Source organism: Propithecus coquereli, unplaced genomic scaffold (genome assembly GCF_000956105.1).
Source record: "Propithecus coquereli isolate 6110/MARCELLA unplaced genomic scaffold, Pcoq_1.0 Scaffold54, whole genome shotgun sequence".
Classification (NCBI taxonomy): domain Eukaryota; kingdom Metazoa; phylum Chordata; class Mammalia; order Primates; family Indriidae; genus Propithecus; species Propithecus coquereli.
This window is the reverse complement of record NW_012151285.1, coordinates 4,972,691-4,989,022: the sequence shown is the minus strand read 5'-3', so window position 1 is coordinate 4,989,022 and position 16,332 is coordinate 4,972,691. Positions and strand designations below refer to the sequence as shown.

Genomic DNA, 16,332 nt, shown 5'->3' with positions numbered 1-16,332 from the left:
AGAGAGAGAGAGAAAAAGACAGAGATGCTATTCCAAAAGACTAGGCTCTCTGTTATAAAAATCAGAACACTGAAACTTTAAAAGTTTATTATTGTTGCTTCTTTCATGGTTGCTTTGATTTTAAAAGCTTTGCTTTAAATACCACCAAAGTGTTTTTACAGCCTGAACCTCGGAGTTGAGATAAATGTGTGATAATATAAGGATTCAGCTCCACATTTCCCCTCTTACAGGCAGGGTAAACATGCAGTCCAGGTGGGAGACCAGAATGCCTCAGACTTGGGGAGAGCCTGTGCGGTTGGGGCCCTGGGAGTGGAAAATCAGGGTGACATTTTGCCACTCAGGGTGCCTCTGGGAGACCAGAGATGAAGGCAGAGCATACTTGGACAGAAAGGGCCTGAGAGAACAAATGGGGCTTGAAGGTTACTTGGGGCTGGGTGCTGCTGTGTGGGTCATGGATCCCACTGTGATGAGGTGTTGGGTAAACAGTCCAAGTGAGACACCAGATGGAGAATGTGCTGAGCCTTGAAGCGTCAGCAGCAGCAAGTGACCCCTGTGGGGCTATCCGGCCAGGGATGTGGGCAGTGGATGCAATAGCATTCATTAGAAGCCAAGACCCCAATGGATGTCCTGGAGGAATGACAGCAAATACTTCTCCCTTAAAGTCTTTCATCTTTGCAGGGAGGTGGGAGAAAAGAGATTCATAAAATTTGCATTTTAAATTGAAAGTGAGGACCTCCACGTGGCCCCAGTGGGAATAGGGGCTTGTATGCCTAGTTAAGTTTAATTACAGGGAAATGAGTAAAGTTCCACGCACTTGATGCCGTGGCTATAAATGTTAAATATAACACAGTTGCACATCTTCATGCAGCATCTCAGTTCATCATAATGAAAATAAAATAAAGCAGACGCTGTAGAAAGGATTGCAGATCTGGAGATTAGCTGAAACGCCCTTTTTTACCACTAGCTACAGACAAGGGGACAATTTTACTAAAAGGTTATGCAAAACGGCCAGGATAAGAACCACCAGAGTTGGGAGTACTTTTATTCCAGTGTGCTTTTCACTATGACAATCTGCAGGCAAATGACTGCTTCAGTAATCTAGAATCTACAGAATGGCAACCTTAACTAACCATTTTTAAATTGGAAAAAGATCATTAATAGGAATTTTACAGGTAATTCCACCATCTTAACAAAACAAATGGACTTCCCCTTTCCACGTTCACTAACTAAAAATCCTCATCTATAAGCAAGAACAAATTGTATAAATTCTCAATCCAAAGTACATAAAACCATATACTATGATCTATGTTATTTTGTATACATTTTCCAATTATTTCCTCATAGGGATCATATTTAATGGATGCTTCATTTCTCGTTATCTCACCTCAGTTAGAACAGCTATTATCAAAAAGACAAAAAAATAACAAATGCTGGCAAGGATTCAGAGAAAGGGGAACTCTTATACACTATTGGTGGGAATGCAAATTCGTGCAATCATAGAAAACAGTATGGAGGTTCCTCAAAAACCTAAAAACAGAACTACCATATGAGCTAGCAATCCTACATCTGTGTATACATTATCAAATGGAATTGAAATCAGTATGTCAAAGAGATATCTGCACTCATGTTCATTATAGCACTCTTCACAATAGTCAAGATATGGAATTAGCCATCGATGGATGAATGGATAAAGAAAATATGGTGTGTATGTATACACACACACACACACACACACACACACACACACACAATGGAATTTCACTCATCCATAAAACAGGATGAAATTCTGTCATTTGCAGCAGGATGGACAGTATACTGTTCATAACTATTTCCTCTTGTTGAACATTTAGATGATTCAGAATCTTTTTTAAAGGTTTCTGCCAATTCAGTGGACATGTATGGAAACAGCCTGAGTGTTCAAATATACCTTGAGAACAAAAGGAACAAACACTGCCCAGAATTCAAAAGCCAAATATTGCTTTTAGACTTGAAGAATGGCTCTATCTGACTAATCCATTTTTAGGAGATGAAGTACAGTAACATGTTATTTGATGTAATAAACATAGCAGCCAGGTCATCAGAATGCAACTTCTATTTATGGATTGCCAAAGTATGTGATCCAACATTTTAGAAGTTTAAAATTTAGAAAAAAAAGACAAAATCCTTAGAAGTTGTAAATGAGTCTTCATAAAAAAAAAAACAAAAAAACTTGATTTTTACCATCCTTTCCCCAATTTGAATTATGAAGTGCTTTATTGGTTCTGGAAATTAAGTATTGATTTTTAAAGCCATACTTAGACAATTTTGCTAAGGAAGGAATCTGTGCAAATAGTTTGCTATGAGTATTCATTTAAAGATATCAGTACTTAATGCTTCTAACAGAGTATATCGCAACACTTGAATCAATATTAAAAGGTAAATTATATTTAATTAAGTAGAAAAAAGCATATAATAGTTGAAAACCAAGATGCTAATAGATAGAAACAGCTAATTCTGATTGTCTACAAACTCATTGCAGAATTCTAAAGAAGACATATAACCAACACATTTTATCAGTAGCAATTTTTACATAAAGTTTATTTCTTTAATGATTTTTTCAACATTAAATGTTGTTGTCTTTATTTTAATGATACTTTTAGAAAATCTTAGCATAATGTATAGAATAGACAAAGATTTTCATTTTATTTCCACTGATATGATTAGTTATAGATCTTTATGTACTCACAATAGGTAGGCACAATAACAGAGGAAACCTTGATGTGGGATGAATCTTTTCTTTTAATAGATTTAAGACAGATTTAGAATTATAGAAAAATTGAGAAGACAGTATAGTTTCCATATACTCCACATTTAGTTTCCCCTGTTGTTATTACATTATGTTATGATTACATTAGTATGGTGCATTTGTTAAAATTAATGAACCCATATTAATAAATTATTATTAAATAAAGTCAATCTTTATTCAAAGGCCTTAGATTTTTTTTCCAGTGTCATTTTTTAGTTCCAGGATCCTATTCAAAATAACACCTTACATTTCATCATCGTGCCGAAATGTCATGTGCTATTGAAATGCAATGTGGATAGGCTCCTCTTGGCTGCAACAGTTGTCAGACTTTGCTTGCTTTTTATGACTCTGACTGTTTTGATGAGCATTGCTCAGCTATTTCGTAAAATGTTCTACTCTATTGGAATTTGTCTGATTTTTTTTTTCATGATTAGAATGGGGTTCTGGGCTTTGGGGAGGAAGACCAGATAGGTAAAGTCCCATTTGCACCACATATTATAACGTGTGAATACTATCAACCTGACTTACTATTGGTGATGGTGACTTTAATCGCCTGGCTCTTCTGCTTGGGAGATTTATCTGTTATCCTTATTTATTTACTTAGTCATTTATCTATATCAGTATGGACTCAAGGGAGCACTTCCTTACTTACTGCTACTACAAGATACTCCAGAATCAACTTGTGTATCTCTTTCCTCAGTCCTAGACTGATTCATTTTTCCAAGGAGCCCTGGGTAGCAGGAGTGCTCCTTGCTACAGGAGTGTCATTGTTTCTAGGACCTCTCAGATGACAAGGCTAGGAGATGCGTGTATACTAATCTGTGTATGGGCTGAGTTTTAATCAATCATCAAACAAAATAGATGCTTTGCTTTAACATTGTCTGTACTCTTGGACTTGTTCAGTGTAACAAATAATGTGTTTTAATATTTTCTTTGCAATTTTAAAGGGAAATAGTAAGTTGTAATGAACTGGCAGTCTCCAAATTGATAACTGATGGCAATAATAACAATTAATCATTGGACTTCTATTAAATAAAAACAAACACATAATTCTGGTATAAAAATCTGCACTGTTGAACTCCTTCTGAAACATTACTAAGTAGAAATTTTAAAGACTATTGATAGTCTGGTGTATGTTATTTTATGTTGTATTTTCGCTTTACCTGGTCAGGATAGCGGTAAACTAATAATTCATCAAAAGATGTAACATGGGCTGATCTTTCGAATTCAACTAATCTAGTCAACTAATGCACCAAATTATATATCAAATAATTTAAAGAGCTAAAGGAAAGTGTTTTCAAGCTGTTGGATGATGATTCTATGAAATTAATTTGTGGTCAATAGGATTTTATTTATCTTTTAGATAATACCATTGCTTCTTAATTTTAATTTGTAACTAATCTCACCTAAGAGTTCATAAATATATTAATATAGCATTATGCAAAATTATATATTTTAAAAATCTTTAAATTTTTAGTAAGAACAAAAAGTAAAACATTGTCCAAATGACCTGGGGAAGTTATTCTAAAGATTTTTATTGTTTCAGTAGTTCACAAATAAGTGAGATTGCAAAATCAAATATTTTACCTTTTTACTTTTTAAAAATTTTCCTTTCTGAGATTAACCATTTTTCAATTCATTATTATAAATATGATAGCGTTGATGTAATAGGATTCCAACAGTTTTGCAATTTGATATAATAATTTGATCTCAGTAGTAAATCAAGACAAGAAATTAATTAAGTTGATTTAGTTGGAATGCATCCCTTTTAGCTTTTAATTTGAATGTTTTCATTTCTCCATGAAAATTCATTGCTGAAATAATCAGATAAGCATTTAAAAATAAATGAACAGGTTCAACTTTAAATATAGACTTTTAATTTACCACAAATTATATACTGAAAAATATATTATGTCTAATATAAATTTTCAATTTAAAACAATGTTAAAAAACAAGTCTATTTAAAAAAAAAACAAGAGAGAAACCAGGAAAATGCCCCCAGATCATATTTTAAGCTAATAAAATGATACACCATTAGAATATGTAAATGGATGTTAAGAATATTTTCTAAATAAAAGAGGAGAAATAGTATGAAACATTTAAATTACTCTTGAACCTTTATAAAAAAGTTCTGAGACAGGCTGGGCGCGGTGGCTCACGCCTGTAATCCTAGCTCTCTGGGAGGCCGAGGCGGGCAGATTGTTTGAGCTCAGGAGTTCGAAACCAGCCTGAGCAAGAGCGAGACTCCGTCTCTACTAAAATTAGAAAGAAATTAACTGGACAACTAAAAATATATAGAAAAAATTAACCGGGCATGGTGGTGCATGCCTGTAGTCCCAGCTACTCCGGAGGCTGGAGCAGGAAGATCGCTTGAGCCCAGGAGTTTGAGGTTGCTGTGAGCTAGGATGACGCCACTGCACTCTAGCTGGGGCAACAGAGTGAGACTCTGTCTCAAAAAAAAAAAAAAAAAGTTCTGAGACAGAAAGTGACAGACTTTGGGTTAGACTGAAGCAGCCACAGGATGTGTGGCCATGTGGGTTTGGATGCACGTATTGAAATTTCAATGGATTTATTGTTTCCTCAAGTATGTTCTGGGGAGCATGAGTGCAGTGAGACATGAATAGTTGCGATTCAAAATAAGGGTCTTCTGATAAAGAAAATGTGGGAGATACTGCATTAAACAAAATAAATAGTTTGTTTTGTTTGGGGAGTTTTTGCTGCAAAATTTCAAAGAGCCTTTGCTATACAAATGTGCTTCATGAATCTCCAAGCAGGAACACTTTCCCATACTTATTTGATCAGACAGACAAATTGATGACTTTAGAACAAAAAACTCCTACCTTATTCATTAACAGAGGTATCTTCATCAAAGTCTACAATATGCCATGCATTTCATATATAATATCATATATAATATCACATTTCATCTTTGTAACAAACCATGAATTTGTTATTATTATTTTCTCTTCTATAGATAACAAAACTGAGGATTAAAAAAACAATTAAATAATCTTCTGAGGATCAATCAATTTAAAATAACTAGTTAGAAATATGAATCCCCTTCTACCTGGAGTTCTCCATTACTCTTTCTTCTATCTAAATAGCTTTAGAAAAATTTTAGGACATGGATGATATTTTCTATGTTACATGGATAATTATCAGTGAAACAACAAAAGAGTGTTGAGAGGCTATGAGAACTCACCACCTTCATTATCTCCATCAACCCTTCCTCTCAACCATCCCAGTTAACTGTACACAGTAACTAAAAACAGTTTGTTTGCTAGGCATAGGTAGCAATGTTTTCCCTCCAACTTGATAGCATTCCTTGAACCTTTCTTAAAGAGAAGGGTCCCGGAGAAGGGTTCTGGAGAGTCCACTGATAATTACTTTTCTCTTTGCTAATTGTCTCAAATATAAATCACATTCACTTTAAGTTATTTAGTTACTCAGAATACCTAAGAGCAACAGTTTATTTATCTTATATTTAACTTCAGTTTAATCTACCTAGTTATATAAGTACATACACAAGTCCATACACAATATGACATAAGTTAATGGAAGGAGCTCAATCAGAATAGCTAATTTCTGAATGAAACCGGGTATCACAAATCTTACAGAAAAAGTAGCTACGGTTAAGGTCTATGTAGTATTGCCATTAGGCCTGTAATATCAATCTTAAATAAGGAGGTGAATGATGCAGGTAAAATCATAAGGCAAAAGATCTGTTCATTTGCAGAAATTTGTTGACATTAACCAGGCATTCCCTTTTTATCATACTATCAGATGCCTTCTCTCTCATATTTGTCAAGGGCCAGTTGAAGTTCTCAAGTTCGCGTTAGGAATAACATGCTTTTGAAAGGCACAGGTATCTCTCTTAGGGTGACTCTACCTCGGGCCAAACAGATCTTCCTAAACAAAAGACAACTCTCCTCTGAGTTTCTGTCCCAGGTTTGGTAACATGAACCCACTCTGTCTGTACTCTATGCATTTGGAATCCTGAACCTATTCCAAGTAGACTATGTAATGGATATACTAAATCAACGGCAGAACATTAATTAAAAATTCTCCAAGAATAATATTTAAAAAAATGTTTAAAATCATCTATATTGGAGGTCTAATGAAAAAGTTTAGTGGTAACATAGATTATAAATCACCAAAATGTAAGCTTCAAGGGGGCAGATGTGTTTGTCTCTTTATTCACTATTAGATACACTGCACCTAAAAGTGTGTCTGGTTCTTGGTAAGAGAGTAGGAACTCGATGAATATTTGCTGAATGATGAATGAATATTAAAATGATAAAAGAATTAAGTGCTTAAAAAATAAAAATCATGAGTTTCTGCACTTAAGCAAAAATATAAACAAATACAGCCAGTATTGTAACTTGGGGGATCTTTGGGTTAAAATATTCGAAAATGATGCTACAGCCAACATAATGATTGACATAAAATAATTTGGGGCCTCTCCTAAGGAAATAAAAGCATTTGAATAGCTATGTTGTTACTATAACTTTCTAAACCATTCATATAAATTTTCACAATATGGTATACTTAATTACATAATAATAATATGTTTATTTAGTGGTTTGTTTGCACATTAAAGTATCAGTGTATTCGATTCTCCCTGGTGAAATAGGGAAGGTAAATATCATTACTGCTAGTTCACAGATGAAGAGATTTAGGCTCAAAAATATTAAATGTCTTATAAAGATATACCCCATTAAGTCCTAAGTTCCTGTTTAAGAAGAAAATGTGAATAATTAACAAACTAAAAAGCAACAACAACAACAACAACAATAATAATGCAACTAATGTAACCCCGAATATTGTTCAAAGTCCTTTCATATCCTATTCTTACCAATGACACTGGGAGGTTTGTAGTAATTTTAATTCAATTTCTTAGAAGCAAAAACAATGACCTGGTAAGACCAAATAACTCCCACTGAGAGATATATCTAGTAAATCATGGAGGTGGGACTCAAACCTATGCTTTCTGACACCAAAGCATGTGTCGGAAAGCCTGGCTACCCACTACTCACCTCTTAATCCTATGGTTTTGTCATGACTTCTATGATTACACATGTTGAAATGATACACACAAATATACTGCATAAATATATCTTTCTATTATTATTATAAATATGACATATTTACCCCAGAAATTGCATATGCACATGGAATTGGTTTTGTTTTCCCATTAACAGTGGTAGCCCATCATCTGCTAAATTACCTAAGTCCCACTCTAAGCTATTAGTTATAAATTGGCTACACATTTTATTAAGGAGAGTAGTTGTGATTGGGAAGCCTACACTAATGGTGTGTGATAATTCACTTGTTGTTGACATACACTGGTATATACAGAAAGGCAGAAATGACCCAGGCAACTCCACCGAATTCCCAGTTGTCTTTCTCTTCTATGCAAGCTGCTAGGAAACTTCTCAAGTGCAGTGGTAATGTTTAGGGCACTGCTATCCTACAGATCTCTTTTATGTCTCTTAGCCATTGCGTAAGATTGCAAACTTTCCAACAGACATTCACAGTATGTGCTCGAACCATGTTTATATGTATAGTCAGTGACCTCTCAAATATTTAGTATGCATGAATTTTATTTTAAATTTTATACCTTTTCCCAATAGCTGAGGTTTAAGCAGACAGTCTGATAAGAAAAGTAGACCAGTAATTAATGCATTCAAGCATTTGAGTGCCTTCTCTCTATAAAGACAGAGTACTAAGTGCCCGACATTTATGCTATACTTTACTTCAGGATATTCTAAGTCACTGAAAAGCCTGCAAGTTAATAATGAAGCACCTCTTTTTTTTGGTTGCTTGGTTGGTTGGATGGTTGGTGGGTTGTTGGAAAGACAAAAGACATAAGAGATGATTTTCTCATTTCTTCTCTCTTTCTTTCTCTCTCTCTCACACACACACACACACACACACACACACACACACACACACGCACACTTTTGCTAAGTCCCCAACCCCTTTGATGTTTTGTATTCAATGTTGGACTTGATTGACACAAGAAACTCCCCGTAGAGAGGCAGGTTTCCTCTGAGCTAAAGCTGGTTTCCATGGGGCTGAATTGCCCATTTAAAAGTATGTGTGGGTCCTTAGGTGCATACAGGGCACCAGTGCCCGTGCCAACCACAGGTCATTCAAGGCCAGAAGAAGGAAGACATTTGTACTGCACATAAACAACACCAGGCTGTGCAATTTTATTTTATGCATTTTGGCTCCCATTTAGAAAAAAGGAAATCTCATTATCTCGTGGCATATATTTTAAGGTCAGTTAATCATGTAGGTTGTTTTCACTTTGAAAACTACTTTTAAATGGATGATTTTGTGATTGCTTGGAGCTTGGATAAATACTCAGATTGGTGAACAAATATGTCTTAAAGCATCCTTTTCCACCCCCTTCCTTGATTTTCCTTAGATTTGGGGACTGTAGGAAAGGAAAATGCTACCCTAAGTTAGTTGTACAGGTGGGAGAGAATGTTGGCTGGGATAGCCATTTCTAGCTTCCTTAGATTTATTAATTTCAAAGAATATACTATACAAGCAAAACACCAATTAAGTTACTAAGCACTGGAAATTTCAACACACACTCATTTCTTATTTTGTATTGTTCACAATATTTTTTTTTGTCAGGGTGAGTAGAGTTGATTGCATCCAAAAAGCAGAATAGTAAGCCTAGAGCACATCTCAGATGAAGGATATTTTAGTTATGAGTAGTATTGATTTTTTTTAAAGTAATACTTTGGAAATGTTTTAGTAGTGTCTAAACCACCTAATAACATGCACATTATCATGATCTATAGTCTAGAAAAACATAAGTCTGTAGTAAAAGTTAGTATTGGGGATCTTTTCCTTCCTTGAAACATAGATCCCACATGCCTAGAGAAAATGCAAATGAAAGTAGTAAATTTTTATTTTTTTTTCAAATGAGTATGTTCAGTGACAAAAACAAAACAAAACAAAACACTGGTTTCTTAATTTTTGTAAATGGGCTGGCTAATTGCAGGTGAGACCTAGCATAGTAATTGAGAAATTTCGGCTGCTCAAGAGCATCACTATGGGAGTGCCTCGCGTGGTCCCTTGCACGGTTTGTCAGTTCCTGGAAAGGGTGTGCGTTAAAAGTCCTCAGAGCTCAGGGATTCACTCTTGCTGCTTTTAAGTGGGAGATGGGAGATGCGAGAAGCTGGAACCCCATGTGGTATCGGGACTTCACCTGTGGCTTTCTCTGTGACTGTGTCTCTAAGAAGCACCAGAGGTTGGGGAAGAAGGGAGGCAAGTGAAACTAATAGAACAGAAACTGGGTTAAGTTTGAAAGGAAATGAGGTGAAGAGCTTTGCCAACTCCCAAAGCTCAGAACTTCCGCTATGCCTCCAGAGACCAAATCTTGGTGGTGAGTGCTGGGCGTTTAGAGCCACTAGTCCATGGGCCTTCCTTGCCTTTTGCACTCTTCAGGCTGCCCTACCTAGGATCCCCATATTTAGCCTTCAGTCTCCATTTCACCTGAGATCACAGCTCAGAGTCTCCCAGGGACTTCCCTGGACCGGGGACAGGATCATACTAGGTGGCAGGCAGGTGAAGCAGATTCGGGAGCAAGTGGGAAACTTAAGTGCCTGTTGATGTTGCTAACTGACCGTCCTCCTCACTCCTGAACCTTCAGCTAGAAGTCAGATCCGGACTCTGCCCCACTCTAGTGGATCCCTCCAGACTTTGCGGACTCTAAGTGGAAGAACCCGTCTTAGGGATGAAAACTTGGAGGCTCTGGGCTAGCTGGCTCTAGGATAGTCCTACGTCCCTAGGGGTCCCGGATTCAACTCGGTATCCCGGCATGCCTGCGAGTACCCAGAGCCCAGGCTGCGGGGCACCAGGGCTGCGGATCTGGACCGCCCGCCGGACGCCCTCCCAGGCGTCTGGGAGAGCTCATCTGCGCGCCCAACTCAAGTGGCTGCAGCGGCGCGCGACGCCTCACCCAGAGTAGGGTGCCAGCCCCTGTGAGCCTGGATCCCTGCACTTTTGCGCGCATACCCGGAGCACGAATTGAAAAACCCGCCATCTGTACCTCCCAGGGAAGTCCAGGACCCGCCAGGAGGGAAGCAGTGACGCGGCTTTCCCTTTTTTTGTAGAACCTCCCATGAGCTCTGACCTCCACTATCCCCAGCTCCTGTCCCCTCGCCAGCGCGCGCTTCTCCCGCGACCCGCTGCTTTCGCGTTGGCCGCGGGGAGCGACCACGTCCCCGGAGCCGGCAGCCGGGGGCGCTCCTCTGAGCTCACTCACCGATCCTGAGTACTTGCGGGGCGCTCTGGGGGAGAACGTAGCAGAGGAAATAGAGGAGTGTCCAGCTGGTGTCCCTGGTCCAGAGCCCAGGCTGGGCGACGAGTGTGCCGCGCTCCATCTTCCTAGCTTCTTAATTCATGCCGAGACACAGCCGCTGCCTCACGCCCGCAAGATGCACCCCCCTTGGGCCAGGTCCCCACCTCATCCTCTCTGGATGCTCCGGGTCCGCACTCTGCACGCTGTCCCCAGAGCGAGGTCGAGGAAACCCGCGTGGAAACGCGGAGCTGGCTGGCAAGGCTGAGCTCGCTCGGGGCTCCTCGCTTCTGTCGCTAGCCCATCACCGCTCCTCCTCCTCCTCCTCCATCGGCCGCAGACCGCGGAGGATCAGCGCGCTCCTGTTCCTGAGCCCAGAGACCAGCAGAGGAAAGTTGCTGCCCCAATTTGCGGGAACGTCTCCCTCATTCGTCCTCTGGTCAGATGCAAAAGTAGGGGCAGGTGGAGGATGCAGACAGAGGAGGGGAAAAGGGGAAAGAAGGCGAACGGGGGAGAGGGTACTGGGTGAGTTGGTGCAGGGCTGTGATGAGCTCTAGCAGGTTAACTGGGATCCTGGGATCGGAGGCACGCTCTTGCTTCTCTCAGTCCTCGCTCTCCCCCTCCCCTCTCTGGCCCCACCCTTTATTTACTGCCCGCCCCAACCCCACTGATCAAGATACACACACGCACACACACGCACACACACACACACACACGCACGCGCACACACACACACACACACACAGACACAGGCACGCACGCACGCACCCAGAGGCACGCTCATTCTCCCTCTCCCTCAACTTTGCGCTCTGCTGCCGGAAAGTCAATTGAGTGTTGCATCCTCCAGGCAGATCGAATCTAAACTATCCTCCGAGCAGAGGCAGCCTCTGCTATCTGCTCTGAGTGGCCAGAGGGACCTCCTAGGTAATGTCCCTGTGCTCCTATTAGGGGGTCTCAGAGACGTCCAACTATGGCTGGTCCTATCATTTAATGGAAAATTGTCTTTTTGAACACCAGGATTTCGGAGACCATCAGAGCTCCCTTTTTAACTCTGACAAGGATGAAGAAGAGAAGGAGGAGGAGAAGAAAGAGAAACCTTCAGTACTCTAAGATTATATGGTGGCTTCTTAGCTATTTGGATTCGAGATAATTTCTTGTAAATTGCTTCTATTTACACGTGCAGAACTGAGAAAGAGGCAGCCTCCAGCGCTGCTGCTTTTCTTGATTTCTTTTGACTGTCACGTTTGAACACGGGAAGATAGGCTATTTTTACAATGTAGGTTTGGAGACTATTTCTTTACAGAAGGACAAGGACACTTCTCTGGGGAAATCAGTATTTGATCGTGTTGGTTTAATTTCCTTCGGGTTTTGTAGGGAATGTTCTACATAAATGTTTGCTAGTTCTGTGTGTACATCTCATAGAGATTTTTTTTTTCTAAGTATGGATTTTGGAACACTAATTGAAACTGAGTCAATCCATATGAAAAACGGGTCCACAGTTACATGGGCCTAGGATGGGAAACAATTGCAAAAGAAATCTAATATATCTTAAAATGCATTCATTCATTCATTCATTTATTCAACAGATAACTACTGAGTATCTTGTATGTGGTGCCACTCTATTTTTCACTGAAAGCCCAAGGGAGGCTAGAATCTCACTGCTGGAAGGTGGTCAGTTCACACATCAAGTAGTATGCCTCATTCTGGACACTTTTAGCTGACAGTTGACAAAATAGAACATATCTGAAGATAAGAAGAGGGACTGATATGGATTTAGGAATGTATGTTATACATGGGAAGACTGAGGAAATCAAGAAGAATTAGGGGCATATACTGGTTATCTTTAGAAATTTGAAGAGATCACACGTTAAAAGAAAGTAGTCTTACTCGGTGTTAGTGAAATGAGAAGAAATAAGAAAAATAAGAATGATGGATGGAAATTGTAGAAGAGGTTATAAATTTCACCTCATTTTGGGGAGCATTTCTAAAACCAGAGAGTGCCTAACAATGGCATGACCTGCTTCAGAAGAGTCAAACTCTCCATTCATTCATTTGCTCATTTATTAGATTTCATGCATATTTATTGGGAAACTACGATGTGTGAGGCATTGCGCCAAGCCCTGGAGAAACAGCAGGGATACGGATATTGCCATCCTGAAACTCATAGGCTTTAAATAAGTATGACCATGAACATGAAGCGAAAGAGGAATCTAACCTCGTTTAGGAGTTTGGGAAGGACTTGTTGAAGGAGTGATGTTTCAAAACTCAAAGAATGGGTAGCTTATAAGTGATTGGTAAGTATTTAATAAAGCAAGAATAAATGCAAAACTGTTAGAGGATTTATTTTTAAACCTGAAGATTTGTGTTGCGCATATTCAGTGGTCATTTTTTTCTTGATACATCCAGGGCCAATCTATAGTAGTACAGTATGGCTAGAATTTACTAGAACCCAAGGTCTAGAATTAAGTCAGCTTTTGAACAAAGTGTTTAAATTCTGGTTTTATCAATTTCTAGGTTTTTAGCCTTGGTTAAATTGCTTTATCTCTCTGTAGTAGGTTGCTGGTGCTTACCCTCATCTAGTTCTCTCCTTCTCTGATGCATGAAAGCCTGTACCTTTTCAGTTAGGTGGAACCATGTGACTATTTGCCAATGAAATGTGAGTGGAAGCTCACCACTTCCAACTGAAGAGGAAGGCAGTGAATAGATTCTATGTGGTTCTGCAGGACTCTCTTTTCCTGCCAAAGTAATTCTGAAAGCCACAAGTTCTAGAGGTCAAGATGAAAGCAGCCTGCATCCCTGAGCTATATTTTGCAAGGGAGTTGATCAGAATAGTTGTCAGTCCAGCAACATGCTGGTGACAAATCAGGCACAATTCAATTCTATGTTTTAATCCACAAAAATGTTGAGATGTTTGTTATTGCAGCATCACCTACTCTTTACTGATAAACTCTCTATGACTTATCCTCATCCGTAAAATGAGAATAATAATAGCACTCTAGGGCCATTGGAGGATTATATGAGCTACTTGCATATCAAGTGTTTCCCAAAACCCTTGTTACTCGGTATATATTAGTTCATTTGTGGTAATTACTTTTCTGATTAAAATCATGCATACATTTGTAGTTGCAATATGCCCCAGATTGCAGATATTAAAATATTTTGTTTGGAGGGAAAGGAGTCAACAATATTATTCCAATTAATAGTATGCTAATTGTAATTGGTCGATTGCAATTTAAGGAAATTTTGTTACTTTTTAACGGTGTTATCATTGGACTATGAGTAAACAGTTCATTTTGGTAGTTAGAGATATTAGAGAGATTGCCATATCCTAAAGCATATTTCTTAAAGCATAAATGTCACACTTAAGTTACTTTTCTGTATCATCTGTAAAATTCTGTAAAGCTTAAAGTGGAAATTTATTTCCTTGTTAAAATGCTTCCCTCCACTGCTCATGTATACAGGCTCATGGTGTTGAGTTACTCATGAGTGATCTGCAGCTGCTGTTAATTTGTGTTGTGCTTTTTAGAAGGACTGTATTTTGTGCATGTATGCATCCAGTTTTTTTTTTTTTTGACAAAAATGATTCTGGTAATCACTCTTGATTCACAATTTTTCATTGTGCCCTCTTAAGAATAAAAATGTCCAACTGAATGCATGCTGTCTTTTTCCCATTCTCCAAATTTTAAGCTTAAGTTGATAACTGTGGTTAGTAATAAATCAGCACAATAGTGTGCAGCATTGTGCTTTCTATGAGAGCTGGTGGCATTAGTTAGGTACGAATCCATTTAGAATTACTTGACTTTTAGAAGATAACTGGATACAAAGAAAAATTGCTTAGAGTAAGCTAAGGAATACAGATGTTATACTGTGTTTTCAAAATGTGGTGAGTATACTTGAATATACTTATAATGTTACCTAGGGCACTGAAATCAAAAGATCAAGTGCCTTTTACAGCCTGCTGAGAACTTGTAGCCGATTTAGGATCAAAATCCTGAGTTCTTGGCTTCCTATTTATACTCTTTCTTGCTAGGTGATGCCACATATTTCTATGACATTAAATACTACCTTTAAAGCAAAGATCCCCAAACTTTGTCTATTGCTCAGATCTTGCCTCTGAACTCCAGAATCATGCAGCCAACTCTACCATTTCTAACTGACTCAACATCTCAAACTCCTTTTTTTAGCTTTAATTTTCATTTCTTGTTTTTTAATTTCAGCATATTATGGGGGTACGAATGTTTAGGTTACATATATTGCCTTTGCCCTGCCTGAGTCAGAGCTACAAATGTGTCCATCCCCCAGATGGTGCGCATTGCACCCATTAGGTGTGAATATACCCACCCCCCCCACCTGCCTGACACCTGATGAATGTTACTACTATATGTGCACTTAAATATTGATCAGTGAATACCAATTTGATGGTGAGTACATGTGGTACTTGTTCTTCCATTCTTGTGATACTTCACTTAGTAGAATAGGCTCCAGCTCTATCCAGGATAATACAAGAGATGCTAGATCACCATTGTTTTTTGTGGGTGAGTAGAACTCCATGGTATACATATACTGCATTTTATTAATTCACTCATGTATTGATGGGTACTTGGGTTGTTTCCACATCTTCACAAACTCTCAATTCCATACCGTGTCATTGCCCCCACACCAAGTCCTCTCTCAAATTTTCCCATTTCCATCTGAGCACCACTTTCCATCCTGCTATTAAAACTGGAAACCCAGCAAGCCACCGTTGACTTCTTTCTTACTTCTGCCCCTCACCTCATACCCAGTTTATTTTCATACACTAATGGTTTTACCTTCAAAACATGCCTTTAATATGCTTCTTCGAAGTTTCACTGTTATCCTACTAGCCTGGGATTTCTCAACCTCAAAACTTTTGATATCTCGGGGTAGAAATTACTTTTTTTGCAGGCTGTCCTTTTCACTGTAGGATGTTTAGCAACTTCCCTGGACTCTGTCCACTAGATGTCAGTAGTACCTTCCTCCCAAGGTGTGACAACCCAAAATGTCTGCAGACGTTGTCAAACGTCCTTTGAAGTACAAAATCACTCCTGGTTGAGAAGCTCTGCACTAGTCTGGGTCACCAGGATCTTCCATCTGGTCTATCACGATAGACCCCCACAGTCCCTCTCCTCTCATTCGCCTCTTTCTGTCCATTTTGTCTGATCTAAATTAGCTCCTCCCAGTAGTTTCCTTCACAGTGCTCTGCTTC

The 16,332-nt window shown here is 38.8% G+C and overlaps 1 protein-coding gene across 4 annotated transcripts in view; it reads right to left on the bottom strand.

Annotated features, from left to right (window-relative positions):
* GRIK1 (glutamate receptor, ionotropic, kainate 1) overlaps positions 1 to 11,673 on the bottom strand; it is a 454,613-nt gene extending 442,940 nt beyond the window's left edge. For 3 of the 4 annotated variants that reach the window (XM_012657350.1, XM_012657352.1, XM_012657353.1), the window contains exon 1: positions 11,073 to 11,667. In XM_012657350.1, coding sequence (XP_012512804.1) covers positions 11,073 to 11,190 — 118 coding nt within the window. In that variant the 5' untranslated portion in view covers positions 11,191 to 11,667. Of the gene's footprint in view, positions 1 to 11,072 lie in introns of all 4 variants that reach the window. The other variant, XM_012657351.1, reaches the window with a different exon arrangement.
* Positions 11,674 to 16,332: the final 4,659 nt, after the last annotated feature.